We start from the raw sequence: 18,638 nt of genomic DNA, 5'->3' as shown, positions 1-18,638 counted from the left end.
TACCAAACATTGTGCAATTTCCATTCGTCTCAGGTTATCAGCCAGCCCTTTCTCGTCCAGCTCCTTGCGGTTGCCATCCAGAGCTATCTGTTCTAACAGACAACCCGATATCTTGCTCGATCTGAAGCTACAATCACTTCGCTTCACAGTTTGTTGCGCCCCATTCTCGTCCAGGAACACAAACTGTCCCTCTAGGTCGTCAGCCACCACAACAGCCTTTCCACTCGCCTTACGCGGAGCCTTCGCTTTCACCTGCGGACTGGGTTCACTCCCACGTCGAGGCGCACTAGACCCCACCCCAAACGTGGCCAAGTCCATGACCTGCTTAGGTCGCGCTCCACTCCGGCGAGAAACCATAGCCCCAGCCGGGCCACCATCAGAACCGCCCCCTGCGCTGGAGCTCTCCCCAAGAGCGTGCCGCGCTACTTTCGTAACTCGGACAGCGTCTTGCTCTGAGGCGTCGTGCGGCCTCTTCTCCGACCTGCTCCTCGCTCGAGGATTGAAAACCACCGTTTCTAATTCCACAGGCGCATCGATCGAACCCCTTCGTGGAAGCTCGATCCCCGACCGAGGCACCACCTCTAGCGAATCGCCTCGCCATCGCCATTGCCTTCTCTCTTCGTGTTACTAAATCACTCCTTCGCATCTCCATCACCTCTTCCCTGGTATGACCTCGAGCTCGATCTTTTTGCGCCTTCCTTTTTTCCCGGATCGCAGGCCCACCTTTCTCCACAAAGAAATGTGCAACTTTAGGCAACTTCGCTTGTTTTTCTTCACGAGTCAGCTGCGCGAACCTCTCTATCTCCCCACGATCAGTTCGATTCTTCACAGAAAACTCTGCAGCCAAAGCAAAACAAGACCTTGTTAGAACAACTATCACTCGTTAAGTAAAGCAACAACAGAAAAATATTCCTACCCACCGGATATGTTACAAATCCTAGTTTGCAATCTACACCCGCTCGCACAGTAGTTGCCAACTAGCAGCAACGGCCTCTTTGTCCAGGCCTCGTTGCTTACACCATCGATCACAGCAGAACGCGTTGTCATTGTTTGCAAGCTAAAGTTCAAATTACCAGATCGCCTTACAACATAGTGTTCAACTATGTCGGACACCCCTATGTCGTATTCCCCACTCGCATTCAACAGGTCAAACACCTTAAACAATCGCCAGGTGTTACCAATGAATTGACAAGGAGACTTCCAACAACGGGCCAAGAAGTCACATACCAGTTTCGATAACGGTATTTGCATATGCGCTCTCAGCTGGCCCTCACAGATTATTATTCCACCATTCGGCGGGTTATACCCCTCACTACGAACATTTTCACTCAACTGTGGTTCAGATATCTCCGTGTCGGGTCATTAATCCCAGACGCCGCCCTCGGTTCGGGAACGAGTTTGCGGCCTGACGGTTTACACTCCTGCGGGCGGTCGCTTGATGACGACATCTCCCCTCGACCTAACGTACTGGCCACGCCACCTTCTGACCTAGATCGGGTATTACCCTCATCTACCCTATCTTCCTCATCCAATTCAACCCCAATGCCAGCACTCATTGCTTCTTCATCCTCATACTCTCCGCAACTCAATGATATCTCCCTAACCTCCTCCGATCGAGTATCATCAGAATCAGACATTATAACGAGTCTTTTCGATCAATTACTCAAACTTAAAACCTATAACCTTACAATAACCTACCTACTTAACAAAGCGCACTGGACAGAGAGGAAAGCAAATTGAAAATGGAAAGGTAACAGCAGCAGTAGCACTCACCTGAGGAACCCTAGCTTGCATTTTTGGCAGAAGAAGAAAACACGCAGTACCTTTTTGAGGTCCCAAATTTGATTTTGTATAAACCGCCCATTCACTTATCAAGAAGTTATGATTACAGCCTATGCTCTAGCCCGCACACGTGTTCCAAGGTACTGTCTTTTCAGCAGTCCCGTATAATGCGGCGACACGTTTCTTCCTCAATCACTCACGATTACATCCGCGTGCATATTACGATACAACTTCCCTTTCCCGCCAAATCATCATGGTACATGATTCAAAAGTTGCGCCGTCCTGGTCGGATCGTTCACCACAGCTCGCTCATGTTCCGCACGTTCTTCCATTTTTTCTCTCAGCAGAGCGTTTCTTGTGGCATAAACACTCTACTGAGAGGGGGCTGTGTAGGGGAGTGATATCCTATCATGCACGCGTGCAACATAAGCGAACTCAGGACATCGACCTCCACGACCGACCTGTGAGCAGCTCCTCGAGAACATATATATGCGCGCAAAGATAAGCGAACTTCGGGACATCGACCTCCAAGACCGACTGTGGCGGCTCCGCCCGTAGGTGGTACAAACAAAGATGTCTCGGTACGAACGCATGGCCAGAGACAGAACGCCTCGGATAGGATCACCACCAGTGGTAATCATTACCAAAATCTTACTTGTACTTCCCACCACCGGAAATAGGGCGACCGCCAAACTCCCAATCAACATGACTAATAATATAACCAGCCCAACACTCATTCACGATCTCCACCTTACACGTGTGCAAGAGACACACGTGTCCCTCGGATTGATATTTTCTTAAGCCTATAAATACCACCTATTTGAACTACGTCGGGCCTGATTCCTCTCTCCCCTAGAAAGAGAAAAACCAAAAAGAGGATACGTAGGCAGCTCGCTCACAAGCGAACTCGGTCCCTCCAGAGAATCTCAACCCCTCTTCCCTCTTTCTTCGCGAACCTCAAGGAAAACCAAAACCCTCCTTTACACTCTTTATAATAGTGGAACTATGGAAATACATCCATAGGTTGTTTCTTCCATTGGCTTGTTATTGCATTTCCTAATAGTTCAGTATAAATCATAGATGCATAAATGATATCCAGCTCAGAGTCAAATAAAACGCTTTCAAGTTTATACTGCTTAGAAAGCCTATCCATTTAAACGTGCACATCCATCCCATTATTGAAATCCATTTGTCCCTTACAAAGACACCAGGTTTTATCTCCATTGCCCAAACCAGAAGTTGTGACAAACTACAGAGACAGAATGTCTACTACTACACATTTCAGTTATTTTAGCCTCATCTTACTTTTTCTCACCATATCCGTAGTTGCTCAAGCTATTGTTCATCCGTCTGAGACGTTCAAATTCGTTAATGAAGGAGAATTTGGTGAATACCTTGTTGAATATCGTGCAGACTATCGTGTCTTGAGTCTTTATGGATTCCCATTTCAGCTTTGTTTTTACAACACCACTCCTAATGCCTACACACTTGCCATACGAATGGGTAACCGTCATTACGAGTCTACTATGAGGTGGGTTTGGGATGCTAACCGGGGCAATCCAGTTCGCGAAAATGCCACTCTCACATTTGGTACTGATGGTAATCTAGTCCTCGCTGATGCCAATGGGCAAATCGCTTGGCAAACCCGTACTTCTAATAAGGGTGTTGTTGGCCTAAAACTGTTGGGGATTATACCAATACCAATCGATTTCGCCACTACACAGATAACTTGTATTTGAACACAATTCAACTCCGGACAAAATCTAAATATCAATTACAGCCTATACTAACATGCCCAACTCGCTAAACAACTATCAACAACAAATAATAATGCAAAGCAGTAAAGGCAAACCACAACACAAAGATTTACCGTGGTTCGGCCAATGATGCCTACTTCCACAAGAGCCAGTTCTTTATAAAGTGGGAAGAAAGATTACAATCTCTCCTTTTCAGGTCTCTCTTACTTACTAGATCACTCTTATCTCTTTACAGGGTTGTATCTCTGTAAAGGTTATCTCTCAATCTTGATAGCTTTCAAGATTGGATTTCTCTCTCTTTGTTTTGGTCTGGTTCTTAGTCTTAGGTTTTTCCAAAACCTTGATTTTGGTTTTTTTTTTTCAAAACCAAATTTCGCGGTTACTGTAGCGAAGCCCACAAAATTAGACACGGTGGGTCGCTTTTGAGCGCCTGGTCGTGCCTAAACACTGGAGCTATGAGCGCGGGTGCGCCTCATATGAGCGCGGGTCGCGCTGACCATCGGAGCCATGAGCCGCGGTCGCCTATCTGAGCGCGGCGCTCGACATCTCCAACGCCGAATCAACTCCGTTTCTCTCCAGCTCTGTTTCTCTCCTCATGTGAGGGATAACTCCAACAATCTCCCCCTCCCGAACAGTGAGGGGGAATACCTCCATGCAATTTCCAAATCAACAGGAGGAGTTTGCTACCATTCCGGCGATAGCACAACAAATATCAAACTTACCTTTCGGTAAGACTTTGGTCATCATATCCGACCCGTTCTTGTCGGTATAGATCTTCTCGATACACAAATGCTTGTCTTCGAGTATGTGCTTAGATCTAGAATGAAAACTCGGATTCTTGCTCAAGTGGATGGCGCTATGACTGTCACATAGAACTACAAATTGTTTCTGCTTTAGCCCTGGTTCATCGAAGAACCTCTTCATCCGTAGCATCTCTTTGCAACACTCAGTGGCTGCAATATACTCGGCTTCTGTAGTGGAGAGGGCAACACACTTTTGCAACTTAGATTGCCAAGAAACTGCTCCCCTGCAAAAGTAACCAGATAACTGGAGGTGGACTTCATCGAGTCAACATCACCTGCCATGTCTGCATCAGTGTAGCCTTCAAGTAAGGGCTTACTTCCACCAAAGCACAAACACAATTTGGAAGTGCCCTTGAGATATCTCAATATCCACTTAACACCTTCCCAATGTTCTTTACCCGGATTTGACAGAAATCTGCTTACAACCCCAACGGCGAAAGCAATATCCGGTTTAGTACACACCATGGCATACATCAAACTACCCATTGCGGATGCATAAGGAATCTTTTCCATCTGACTCTGCTCATGCTCACCCTTTGGACACATCTCTTTGGTCATGCGGAACTGGCCACCAAGCGGACAACTGACTGGCTTCGTTTGATCCATGTTGAATCTCTTCAACACTTTCTCAATGTAGCTTTCTTGAGAAAGCCACAACTTCCCACTCTTTCTATCACGAGTGATCCGTATCCCAAGTATCTGCTTTGCTTGACCCAAATCCTTCATCTCAAAGGACTTACTCAAGTATTTCTTCAGCTTGGATATCTTGTTGATGTTTGGGCCAACTATCAACATATCATCCACATACAAAGAATAAGCACTATGAAATCCCCATCCGAAATCTCTCGAACAAACGCGAAAATGATCGGAAGCGGACTTCTTGTATCCTTGCTTCGCCATAAAGGAGTCAAACTTTATGTACCATTGTCTCGGTGCTTGCTTCAACCCATACAGCTCTTTTTTTATCGCTTGCATACTAGGTGCTCCTTGCCTTTGACCTCAAACCCTCCGGGTGGTCCATGTAGACATCTTCTTCAAGGTCTCCATGAAGAAAAACTGCCTTAACATCTAGCTGCTCAACCTCTAGGTTCATACTTGCGGCCATACCCAATACCACCCGGATAGAAGTCATCTTCACTACAGGAGAGAAATCTCATCAAAATCAATCACTTTCCTTTGACCAAATCCCTTCACAACAAGGCGAGCTTTGTACCTTGGGTGAGGATTGTTCTCCTCATGCTTGACTTTGTATATCCACTTATTCTTGAGAACTTTTCTCCCTGTGGGTTTCTCAACTAACTCATAAGTGTGATTCTTATGCAAAGAATTCATCTCGTCATGCATGGCCTTCAACCACTTTTCTTTGTCTGTACCTTCAAATGCCTCTTGATAGTACATAGGTTCTCCACCATCCGATAGTAGCACGCGTCGTATGTGGGTGGATACCGTTGAAGCTAGTCTCCTCTCAATCGGACCTCCTTACCCCATCTGCTGGTGCTTCAGGAGGATGCACTTCTGCTTGCTCTGGTGGTGGTTCATTCATCTCATCTACATCTTCTATACCAATAGGTTCTATCCCATCATGAGCAATAGGATTCTCATCATGAGCTTCAAACTCATGGTTCTCTGCATTCTCAATGTCTTATGTACGTTCCACAGTAGGAACTTCTGGTTCTGAATCAACAAGATCATTGGTGAAAGCCTGTAGCTTCTCACCCTCCTCAAAGTCTGCTATGGTTTGGTCTTCTAAGAACACAACATCTCGACTTCAGATTACCTTCTTGTTAATCGGATCATAGAGTTTGTAACCAAACTTTTCATCTCCATAACCCGAAAAATGCCTTTGCTTGGCTTTGTCATCAAGCTTGGATCTCTCATCCTTCGAATATGCACAAATGCCCCCGCACCCAAATACCCTCAAGTATCCATAATCAACATCTCGCCTCGACCATACTCTCTCCGGATAATCACTATTCGAGGCTTTTGTTTGGCGACAGGTTGATCACATGCACGGTCAGTATGATTTGCTTCTACCCAAGAGCTTCTAGGTAGCTTAGAGTGAGATAGCATGCATCTCATCCTCTCTACAATGGTACGGTTCATTCTCTCTCGCTATTCCATTCTGTTGCGTGTCTTGGGAACGGTCCCGCTCATGACCGAATCCCATGACTCGCAATACTCTTCAAATGGCCCAATGTACTCACCCCCATTATCCGAGCGAATACACTTCAACAACTTCCCAGTCTCTTTTCCACCATCTTTGTGGAATTTCTCAAACACGCCAAGTACTTCATCCTTGGTCTTCAGACTATAGGCCCATATCTTTCTTGATGCATCATCAATGAATGTCAAGAAGTACGAAGCTCCCGGGTGGGACTTCACTCTTATAGGACCACATAAGTCTGTGTGCACTAGTTCAAGAATAGTGTCCTTTCTGTGAGACGAGAATCTTTGGAAAGACACCCTGTGTTGCTTTCCTACCAAACAATGAGTACATGTATTTAAATGTGTACCTTTAATGTCTGGCACGGCCTTTTGCTTAGCAAGAACTTCCATTCCTTTTATGCCCATGTGACCACGCCTCTTATGCCACGGTTCGGATGAAGCTTCTTCTTCGCGCGATTCGCTACGCTTTACACAAACTAGCCTGTGTTTTGTAAAGAGAGCAAGTTTTCTTTCCTCTGGCTGCTACAATGGAACCTCTGCTCAGTTTTCATACCCCGTTACCAAACGAGTTTACAAAGCCATCGTCATCTAATTTCCCAGCCGAAATTAGGCTTAACCGTATGTCAGGGACATGTCTTACATCCTTGAGTGTCAAGGTGTAGCCGACATTGGTTTCTACATGAACATCTCCAATGCCTATAATCTTCGAAACTCCACTGTTACCCATCCTTACTTCACCATATTCACCACAGTTGTAGGTAGTGAAGAATCCCCTGTGCGGTGTGACGTGATAGGATGCTCCTGTATCTATCACCCACTTTGTATCCTAACATGAGGTACTAAGACAGCACACACCACAATCTGACACAATTCCCACTAAGTTGTCAACTAGTGCGGTAGTATCTCTGCCTGTGTTTCCGTTCCTCTACACCATGTCTTCATGTACACAATTATTCTTCTCATCCCTCTTCAGTGTCCTGCACTCATATCTGAAGTGGCCTTTGGTGGCACAATAGTAACATTGCCTCTCTGCCTTAGGAGTTCTAGCTTCACCCCTAGATTTACTTCTGTCATCACCTCTAGAACGAGATGGTTTTCTATTTCAACCTCTCCCCCGTTTCTCTGTGAAAAGGATCTCTGAGTGAGAAGAGCTGCTTCTTGCACTCCTTCTAGTCTCCTCATTCAACAAAGACATGGTAGCCATCTCCATGGTGACAATTCCATCCTTGGCTGCTCCATGTAGAGAAACTGCTAATGTCTCCCAACTTTCGGTTAGAGAGCCTAATAAAAACAAAGCCTCAACTTCGCCTCCCAAATTGATCTTCATCAAATGCATCGATTGATGATATTCTCAGTACTTCATTAAGATGCTCAGACATTGAAGAACCTTCTTGGTACTTCGTGTCTGCAAACTTCTTAACGACTAGCACTTTATTTCCACCCGACTTCCTCTCATAAAGGTCTTCGAGTTTCTTCCACGCATCGAAGGTCAGTAGTCTCTTAGACACATGATGAAAGACACTGTCGTCAATCCACTGTCGAATGTATCCAATCGCTTTTCTGTCAAGCTTTTTCCACTCATCCTCATCAGTCTTTTCTGGTTTTACTCCCTCATTCTCAATGGGAAGTACCAAGTCCTTGCAGTATAGCAAGTCTTCCATCTTGGCTTTCTAGATGGTGTAGTTCTTCCTATTCAGACTCATCATGCGAGTGTTCACGGAATGGTCCATCTCTACAAGTTATTTAACATCAAATCTTCTCTCAGAAATTTCGTCAAACACCTTCTGACCAAGATTCGGATAACACCCTAGGCTATTCCAACCAAGGCTCTGATACCACTTGTTGGGGATTATACCAATACCAATCGATTCTCCCACTACACAGATAACTTGTATTTGAACACAATTCAACTCCGGACAAAATCTAAATATCAACTACAGCCTATACTAACATGCCCAACTCGCTAAACAACTATCAACAACAAATAATAATGCAAAGCAGTAAAGGCAAACCACAACACAAAGATTTACCGTGGTTCGCCAATGATGCCTACTTCCACAAGAGCGGTTCTTTATAAAGTGGGAAAAAGATTACAATCTCTCCTTTCAGGTCTCACCTTACTAGATCACTCTTATCTCTTTACGAGGTTGTATCTCTCTCAGAAAAGGTTATCTCTCAATCTTAATAGCTTTCAAGATTGGGTTTCTCTCTCTTTGTTTTGGTCTGGTTCTTAGTCTTAGGTTTTTCCAAAACCTTGATTTTGGTTTTTTTTTTTTTTTAAAACCAAATTTCGCGGTTACTGTAGCGAAGCCCACAAAATTAGACACGGCGCGGTGCCCTTTGAGCGGCAGTCGTGGTCGTTCCTAAACATGGAGCTATGGCCGGGTATATGAGCTGGTGCGCTTTATATGACGCTGGTCGCTTCAACCATCGGAGCCATGGCGCGGTCGCCCATCTAAGCGCCAGCGAAGCTCGACGCTCTCCAACGCCGAATCAGCTCTGTTTCTCTCCAGCTCTGTTTCTCTCCTCATGTGAGGGATAACTCCAACAAAAACTTCTGCCAAATGGAAATCTCGTACTTCATGACAGTCGAGGTCGATTTGTGTGGCAAAGCTTCGACTATCCTACCGTTACTCTTTTGGTAGGTCAGTCACTACGTCAAGGTGGTCCGACAAAATTTGTTAGTAGAGTATCAGATGCGGATGGATCAGAGGGACCTTATAGCTTTGGTTTAGAAAAGAAAAGAATTGCTATGTATCTCAAGAGCAAAAACTCTCCAACTCCTATACTATACCACATTGCAGAGGAATTTGGCACAATAAGTAGTGTGGTTTTCAACAGTGCACCGTGAACGAAGCGTTTGCTTACGAGCTAAGATACGAGTCAGCAGGAGGGAGTTTGTTAGTGGGTCGACCCAAATACAACAGTACATTGTCAATGCTTCGAGTGGGATCGGACGGTAGTCTTAAAGTATATACATATTATGACAAAGTGGATTGGGGTGCCTGGGAGATAACATACAGCCTTTTCGACAAGGATGGTGTTTATGGTGTGAGTGAATGCAGATCACCTACAAGATGTGGATCGTTGGGTGTTTGTGAGGATAGTCAATGTGTTGCTTGTCCAAGACCACAGGGCTTGCTGGGATGGAGCAAGACTTGTGCACCACCAATGCTTCCTCCTTGCAAGAGTGGTGCTCAAAATATAGATTATTATAAAGTTGTGGGTGTAGAACACTTCACATATGAGTACTCACAAGGAGTGGGACCAATGAAACTGGCTGATTGTAGAGATAAATGTAGCAAGGATTGCGGGTGCTTAGGCTTCCTTTACAGGGAAGAATCATCAAAATGCTTGTTGGCTCCTGTACTTGGCACTTTTGCTAAAGTGTCCAACCCAGCTCATGTGGCTTACATCAAGAAGTCTAAGTAGGAGGTGGTTTCTCTGTCAACTGTCTAATATTTATGTATCCAGAATATGTAATACAAGCAGTGTTTTATATTTTTGAAAAATTGAAAATGTAATTATTCACTTTGCTAACTTATAATTCAGATGGCACATTTGCTTGTTTTGTAACTAGCAAATTAAGTAGAGTTATCAACAAAATTCTATTTCTATCTTTCTTAATTCTTAAACGGCAGTATTCCTTCGTCCTACTAGCCTGTAGATATATTACTTGTGATGCAAAAGTGCAAAAACTCATTGTATGTTAAAAGTTTATAACTACAGCGAACGTTAACAAAAATAAACAAGCGCGCAGGACATACAGGACAATATGGAACTCTGGATAGCGGCGCACCCAGTTTACCACATATTCACTATCACTCTATGCAAAACTGACCAGGCCTTCAAAACCGCACGCCCGATGTGGAAATGTAACAGTTACCTAAAAGAAGTCAAAGCAAGAGCCAAATACCTGTGGGAGCAAATAAATTGGCCATTTTCCCTACAGAACTGTCTACAGTATTTCATCTATATTGGACTTATTTGTTGATTTGTTATCAAATTTCTAGTCAAAAGGGAATTCATGAAATAACATAGATAACTGTGAGAGAGTAATATTTACATCTAATGAATATCATATACGTGTCCAGCACAATAGAATTAACAACCAACCTGAGAAGTTCTCGTCCTCCTAGTTCGCTTCATAGTGACTCAAGACAGGCAAGCGACCTAATCAGCTCACCACCAGTTCGATGTCCTCTCTAGTATTCGACCTACAAGCTCGCTTTATAGTGACTCGAGCCGAATAGACGATCACGCCCAAGAGCAACCTCAATAGCGCTCGCTCCTCTCATAACGGCTCGTAACACATGTCTTTACTATAGCCATTAAGACCGGAGCTTCAGGCATGCATCACACAATAAATGGCCTTAACTCGCCATCATGGCTCGCGAGTGACCTGAAGACCTAGATTTGACTTGACGCCGGAAAGTACGAGGCGTGGGCATCTTACATATATAAAGAGGAGGAGGAACTACATCTGACCTGATTCAAGTCTCCCCCAGCAGAGAGAAATTGTTACGTAGACAGTTCATCCAAACGAACTTGGTCAAATCCAAATCATCTATACCAGTCATCCCAAATTGCCTACATTTGTAAGGTTAATCCAAATCTAACCTTCACAATAACCGAAATCCTAAAATTTGTGATGAGTAAACTAAAGATTGAAGAGATTAGGGTAGCTATTCCACACTCCACAGACTTGGGGTTTGAAATCTGATGTTGTAATTGGCATCATTGATTTTAGGCATATCATGTTAAAATTTTCAGAAGATGATGATGTAATCAAGGCCGTATCTCGTGAACATCTTCATATCAAGGGCATAAATATAAGATTTCTAGATGGACTCATGATTTCAATTCAAAGGAGTCTAAAATAGTTTCTGCATGGGTTGAACTTTATGATCATCCTTATCGATTATCTCTTTAACCCAGCTATGTTGATTCCAATTGCTTCGATGGTTGGTAAGCTAGTTTTTCAGAATCGATCAACCCACCTTAATTAACATTGTTTCGCCCTCATGTAGCAAGATTTTGTGTGGAAGTAGATCTTTCAAAGGAGTTACCATCTACTATACTGTATGGATTTCCGATCCCGAATATATTAGCTTTCAGCAAGAGGTTAGTTATGAACGACTTCTCAAATTTTGTACCAAGTGTTCTCTTCAAGCTAGGCCGCTCTTATGAAGGATGTAGAAGAGGAAACGTGGGATAACACTAAAGGAGAAAGAAGTTGAAGAAATAAACAAATAACAACCTGTTGTTGCCGAGGTTGCTAATTGCAATGCAAAAGGACGATGGGCTCGAAAAAAGAAAACAACCCAAAACAGAGAGGTTGTGGTGTTGAACAATAATGAAACGGTTGATTTACTAAAGAATGGTCAACGCCTGAAACAATCTTTAGTACATGAAGAGTAGAATAAAAAAAGATGAAGATGTCGACATCAGCAAAATAAATCAAGATGTACATATTGGTGAAACAATTATTGCAAATAGGTTTGAGGCACTAGACAAAGTTAATGACAATGGGAGTATTCATGATGATGTTGATGATGATAGATTGGTGGAGGACTCTCTTTTAAGTGATCGTATGTTGAAAACAAAATCTAGCGAAATATATATATATATATATATATATATACTCAAACTCCATCTATGGTAACTAGCTCACATGTTGCCTCCAACAAAATGTGGGTTGAAAATTGAAATAGATAAACTTTCCCCATAATTTGCTACTCATCCATTATCTGTTCTGCTTATCACATGGTACGTACAGAGCATTGACTATAGAACGCCGCCAAAGGGTGCATTTTCTTTGAAACAAGCTCAGTTCTTCGGGCCACCGACTAATATGATCCTTCTCACAAAATAATCTGATTTTAGGTATCAAATGGCGTTGACCCTCTCATAGGGGCCTGCAAAAAGTCACATAACGTATGATGGTCCCATTTACACATTCCTTCTATCTGTCTGAACGTGCAACCATATTAAGCTGGGAAGAAAGCACTGTTATTATTATCAGGATAGACAGCACTGATCATTGCATATGAAACTGCATTTCTAATAACAATAGGTAAACCATGTAAAATCATCTACTTACACTAAGATAATAGAAAAACTAACCTGTTGCCTCACACAAAAATTGGGTTAACATACATAAAATTTGCAAATAATTCGCTACACATTAGCTGTTCTAGGTATCACATAATACAGAGGAGAGACTATTGAGCACCGTGAAATGATGTGTGTCTTGGAATAAATAATAAAGCGTTCCTTATTTTACAGACTTACATCTCATTCTCACTGGAAAAGAGCAATGCGCTTATTACTTAATTTTACATATATAGAAAGAATGGCAAATAAAGCTAGAGCTGGGTCGTTATACTATCAGTGTCACGAACTAGTGTCATTGAGGGGAGTACAATGGCAGTCACTGGGTTATTCTCTTTTCCACCACCTTCATCAATTATTAGCCTAAGACCATCAATGTGAAGCTTCCCATGATGACCGCTTACCACGATGGTCGGCTTCTCACATAATTCCTGCAGAAGGCAGAGACCATATACTTCAAAAGCAACACTTCACAGCATCATTTGATCTCTATATTTAAGTCATCATTTCATCTATGTAATTAACGAGAAAAGCTGTCAGTTAGTCCTGACATAACAATTTCCCAGCATACTCCAGACGAGAGCTTTTGGCGCTCTCCAATGTAAATACGTAATGGAAGTTCAGGCCTGAAGCTAGCCTCGAGGAAAGGTCTGGAGAAAAAAGTGTTAATGCTCGAATCCCCTGTAGCTCAAATAAGGGTCTGTGCTTCATTCAAATAGACAGTCAGGAAGCTTGTATGTTTTTTGTCTTATAGCTACTGCTTACACCTTACAGAAATTGTCTCAATTCTGGATTTTCTTTGTTTCTATCGTATTGCAGGAGAATGTTATTTACACTGTCAAAACTACATGTCATACCCCGAATTTCGACAGAATTTGGAAAAATATTATTTGTTCCCAACTCTTCGATCTCCGAGGTGTGACGCACTCTCAACTTCCAAAAACCCATAAACAGTTTCTAATATGTGGATAATTAAAAACCAATATAAATTTTAACTTAAACAAATGTCCTCTTCATTACAAAAATTTACAAATAAGATTAGGTTACAAATCTCTTTTCAATAACTCCTTATTTAAAATTACAAATGAAAGTACAAATACATTGTCTAGACTGAAAATCTATATCACCTTAAGGGAAAACAAAATACATCTTGAAATGCAATGCTAACGCAAACCACACGCAGCAGCCAACCTTCTTCAACACTAAACATGTCAAAACTTATCAACTATGTTCATTGAATGAACACACCCGATAAGCAAACATGCAAATCGGGTCAGCATTATAAACAATGCTTTGGTGTGAGTAGCCCTAAAATACAACATATTCTTATACAAATATATACATAATCCATACGGCAGTTAGTTCCTCCACCGAGGCGCATTAACTTTCAACGACTAATATAACATACTCAAGTACAATAATTAAGGCAGGTAGTTCCTCCACTGAGGCGCCTTAACTTCCCACTAACCACACAACAAACTATACGCATAATAAATAAGGCATGTAGTTCCTCCATCGATGCGCCTTAGGTTCTAACTAAACAAATAACCAACCAAACATATTACCATAATTAGATTATTTCAGGCTTTCTTTGCGTGTCCCTAAAATCACGTCGTATCTATGTCTTACCTAGTTTTCCTGGCTACCACAATCGCTACCCAACGCCGAACATGTACATCCACATGCCTCCCCTTACATAATGAACCACTCGCGCGTAACCACCACTCGAAATGGATGCCGCGACACCGTAAATCCTCACACGGAAGCAATTATGTAAGTAATGTCACTATTCGGATAAAATATTATGCGATCATCGTCTATTTTGCGAACGGAATAATCAAGCCACTATTCGGCTTACGCTTAGGGCCATTCACCTTTTATGAAACGCCGGAAGTCACCTCAAGCGCCATTCCATTGATTAACCGAAAGCGCCCGTAAGGGCCAATCACATGAGTTGTGGTAGTCAGGTTCTAGGATTTTCGTTACGTAATTTATTCAGGTGTCATACATTAATGACTCATAATAAATTTCCACTATATCACGTGGAGGTCAATTACCTTATTGCACTAAGCCATAATATATAAAAATATCTCAGTTATTTCACATAACCACTTTCCGACTTTCACGTGCCAATATATTATTGCACTACACCACACTCCCGTGGGCAAATATTCATCAATACTATGCTACCTCATAGTAGCATCTCACATATATAATAATGGAGCGTTTATATAAATTCCTCCAAAAATATTACATTAATATATATATCCCAACATATGATATCATGTCAAAATGCTTCAACGTATCGCATACATTTTATAAATATTAGAATATAATGTCTCCTAACATCTCAATATCGTCACGTGTCAAAAATACACAACATCAATCAAAAATCTTTCTTAGATAATGACAACCAAATATATACAAGCTTCCACAGCATTTTATTACTACATATGTCCATATAATATACAACATAAAACGTAGCACGATTAAACAGTCAAAAGTCCACAATCAAAGCCCAATATGTATATGCTTTACACACTACTCACGTCAAATCTAAATTAGATAATGACCAACCAAGTTATATAATATCGACAATATTTTATTCCTATATTTATCCATATATTCAAATATGTGAAAAACTAGAAAAGTCAACATTCCACAGTCAACGGTCAAATGTCAAAGTCAACCGTCAACATGTCATGGTCAAAGTCAAAGTCAACATATCATAGTCAAAGTCAAACTGTCGTTTCCGTGTTCGACAGGTTCAGGGTCATAGCCATGGTTCATGGCTAAGGTTAAAGGTGTATGGTTCATGGGCTCATGGCTAAGGTCATAGTTCGGACCCAACTGGCCAAACCCAAACCTTAGAACCCGAAAGTCTAAAACCAACTTATTAATTCTACCCGACCCAAATGGGATCTATATTAAATTATATGGACTGGCCCAAGCAATATTAGAAACGGGCCCAAAATTTTAGACTGAACTGGCCCAAAACACAACTGAGTTCGGCCCGAAAACAAACAAAGAAAACTGTCCCAAAACTTAACTTAAACTGGGCCCAAACTAAACTTAATATGAAACTGGTCCGAAACAAAAGATTAATCCGGCCCAATAACTAACTAGTGTTTAGGCCCAAAACTGAACCGAATCGCCCAATAACAACTAATTAGTTTGGCCCCGAATCCGAGAATAGAACTTCGCCCACAACTAACACTAAAACCGCCCAACAACTTAAAATAGAATCCCGACCCAACCCAAAACAACCCGGGGCCCAAAGATCTAACTCGCCCAAGCCCAAGTCCGGTCATCTTCTCCAACAAATTTACCACCGCTCGAGATTCCGCCACCGCTCGTCCACTCCATCATCCTAATGGTTTTGACCCAAATCAAAACCCCTATAGCTTTAATGAAAGCTCCACCTCGATTTGTTAACTCCATCTCCTACCTCCAAACTAGATCTAAAAATTTTACTACCGCCATTAATGGCCGGCCTCAAGCTTCCAAATGTTCCCCACTCAATGTACCTCACACACAAACCTCAAACACACCCCCTCACAACCAAACATCAACCCATCGATTTTAGTCTATATTCAAGCCCCCCAACTCAAATTAAACCAAAACAAAATGAACCACCAATTCGCCACCGCCATTGGCGACGACTTCCATAAGCTTCGACAGCACTACTATCAAGCCCCCACTCACCCAAACATCCACAACCAACAATAGACCAACCCACCATACAAAATCACAGTTCAAACTACACGAATCCACACCACCAGTATCGCAGTAATGGCGTTCGGCGCCATTAAAGCCTTCTCAAGCTCCAACAGTTCCCAATCCTACATCCCGACGTCCATCAACCAATTTCAATCAACAAAATACCCCAAAACCCAACAACATATTATAATGGCCGTAGGATTCATTGGCTGGCGCCTCCATAAACAAAGCTCCAAAGAGTTTTGAACTGTTCTAACAGTTTCAAACTCATATACCCACAACACAACAGTACCACGGTTCATAGTGTATTCTAAAGACAGTTTAAACACATTTTAACAACTACAGAACTATCAAACGATTAACAATAACCGAATAAATGAACAGTAAAATCTAGTGAAAACATTAGACAAGAAAATGGTTTTACGTATTCCTGAAATAGCAAAATAGCTACTCACCAGTATGAACGACTCCTACTTAATTTCTCCGAAATCCGAGCCGTCAAGGCCCACCCTCCGAAAATCCAAATTTTCATCTCTGCCTCCATTTTCATTATTTTATTATCTTCAAAACCCTATTATCTGAACAATGTGTTTTATATACTTGGGTCCTAAACCCAAGCTCTGATACGCACTGGCCAAAACCAGGCCCACGTATCCCGAGTCCAACGAATTTTGAAAATAAATAATTAAATTAATTAATTAAATAGATAAAAACGTATTTTTAAAAATACGGGCGTTACACTACATGTTTTCATTTCGTCATAATCTTTACATTATGCTTCTGCTTATTCAATATGTCCAGTTTTGCACTTGTCTATAGAACAAAATAGTATCCCCACCACAGTTCTTGATAAGATGTTGGACATATTAAATTTGAATCATTTGAAAGGTTGTTAACTTGATTGCTCAGCAGATTAAAACTAGGTAATTTACAACAAACCTTCATTATAGATTAGTTTCAAACAATTGAGGTGAATTATTGATACTAGATAGAAATTATCATTTATTGGATGAGTATGCTATCAAACATGTTCTTTCCTTAAAACAGAAGGAACTCTGGCTACTGATTTTCGATCAAGCAACAAAACACCATAAAATAAAGTAAAAATTAACTAGCAAAAAGTATTTACTACCTTGGGGATTTCCCAAACACTTGCTTTCCCACTAAGGGCCTCCACTTTAGGTATACTGGTATCCTTAGCTTTCAAAATCTTTAGCTGCTCTTCGACTCCCTTACCCTTTTCTAGTCCAGCATGAACCGCTATCAATCTACAATTCGTTTTCCCTTCCGAAGTCTCTACACATACATTCTCCAGCAAAACAGCCCACCACCAACAAATCACACATAACTTCACCTCAGTATTTCAAAAGATTAGTAAAATAGCATATATAATAAAATTAAAGTATTGTATTAACCTCTTCATGAACCCAAACCAATTCACTAAGAAACTTCTTATGCTCAGCAGGGACAGCTTTAACCAAATCTACACAAAAAAACAATAACATTAAAATTCATAGACAATAAAAATTTAAAAAAACACAAATCATCTAAATGTTTCACCTGCAGAACCATGGGGCACACCATAACTCTCGAAAGTCGTTTCGGCATCGTAAATGGAACCTATATACTCAGTCCCTTTATCAAGATTAACCTTCTCTCTAATCCTACCACCCCATCTTTTCCCTTGAAGATGCATGTCTTCATACCCAACATCTTTATACCACCCTTCTCTATCTTCATTATGTTCATACTGTTTCCATGTATCAGAAAACGAAAGCCCATTTGGTGGCAAAGGTAAAACACGGAGAAAAGCTGAAAATGCAAAATCATGGTTACCACTCAGATAAACATGTGTTTGGTTTGGGTATTTTGAAGGAAGTGAGATTAAGAAATCTAATACTCTACGTGTGTTGGGACCACGGTCACAGTAATCACCTAAGAAGATGATTAGTGATGTTTGGAAGGAGATTGGGTTGATGAGAGTTTCGAGATTAGTCCAGAGTTTTTGGAGTTTGGTTATGTGGCCATGAAGGTCACCTATGCATCAGATTATTCTCTCCATTTATGAATCAATGAATTAAATAATTGATTGATCTTATTTTTGGTTTGTTGTTGAATTTATTTGGCGAGGATTGCTAGCGTCCTGACCATTAAAGGGGTAGGACCATTCTCACCCGCTAAATGTCGAAATAAAATACTCAATGACTTATGCCATACGTTTACCATTTTAATTAGTGAAACTCATAAATAAAGTTTGAAACAAAAAGAAACTCAAAAAGAAAACTTGAGGGTTTTA

The 18,638-nt window shown here is 41.6% G+C and overlaps 1 protein-coding gene and 1 pseudogene across 2 annotated transcripts; one reads left to right on the top strand and one right to left on the bottom strand.

Annotated features, from left to right (window-relative positions):
- Positions 1-2,845: 2,845 nt before the first annotated feature.
- On the top strand, positions 2,846-10,073 carry LOC147478112 (EP1-like glycoprotein 2). The gene is given in 3 exon segments (XM_086583260.1): positions 2,846-3,468; positions 9,070-9,354; positions 9,357-10,073. Coding segments are annotated over 3 exon segments (1,293 nt in total). The 5' UTR covers positions 2,846-3,044; the 3' UTR covers positions 9,941-10,073.
- A 2,662-nt stretch (positions 10,074-12,735) lies between these two features.
- On the bottom strand, positions 12,736-18,419 carry LOC147478111 (tyrosine-protein phosphatase RLPH2-like; annotated as a pseudogene). Its single transcript, XR_015208381.1, has 4 exons — positions 17,903-18,419; positions 17,758-17,825; positions 17,475-17,651; positions 12,736-13,053 (listed from the first exon to the last, which is right to left on the bottom strand). The product of XR_015208381.1 is annotated as a tyrosine-protein phosphatase RLPH2-like (transcript).
- Between the last annotated feature and the right edge of the window lie 219 nt (positions 18,420-18,638).

Source organism: Coptis chinensis, chromosome 9, assembly GCF_015680905.1.
Source record: "Coptis chinensis isolate HL-2020 chromosome 9, ASM1568090v1, whole genome shotgun sequence".
NCBI classification, from domain to species: domain Eukaryota; kingdom Viridiplantae; phylum Streptophyta; class Magnoliopsida; order Ranunculales; family Ranunculaceae; genus Coptis; species Coptis chinensis.
Note: the sequence above shows the minus strand (reverse complement) of the source record. Positions and strands in the feature narration are given on the sequence as shown.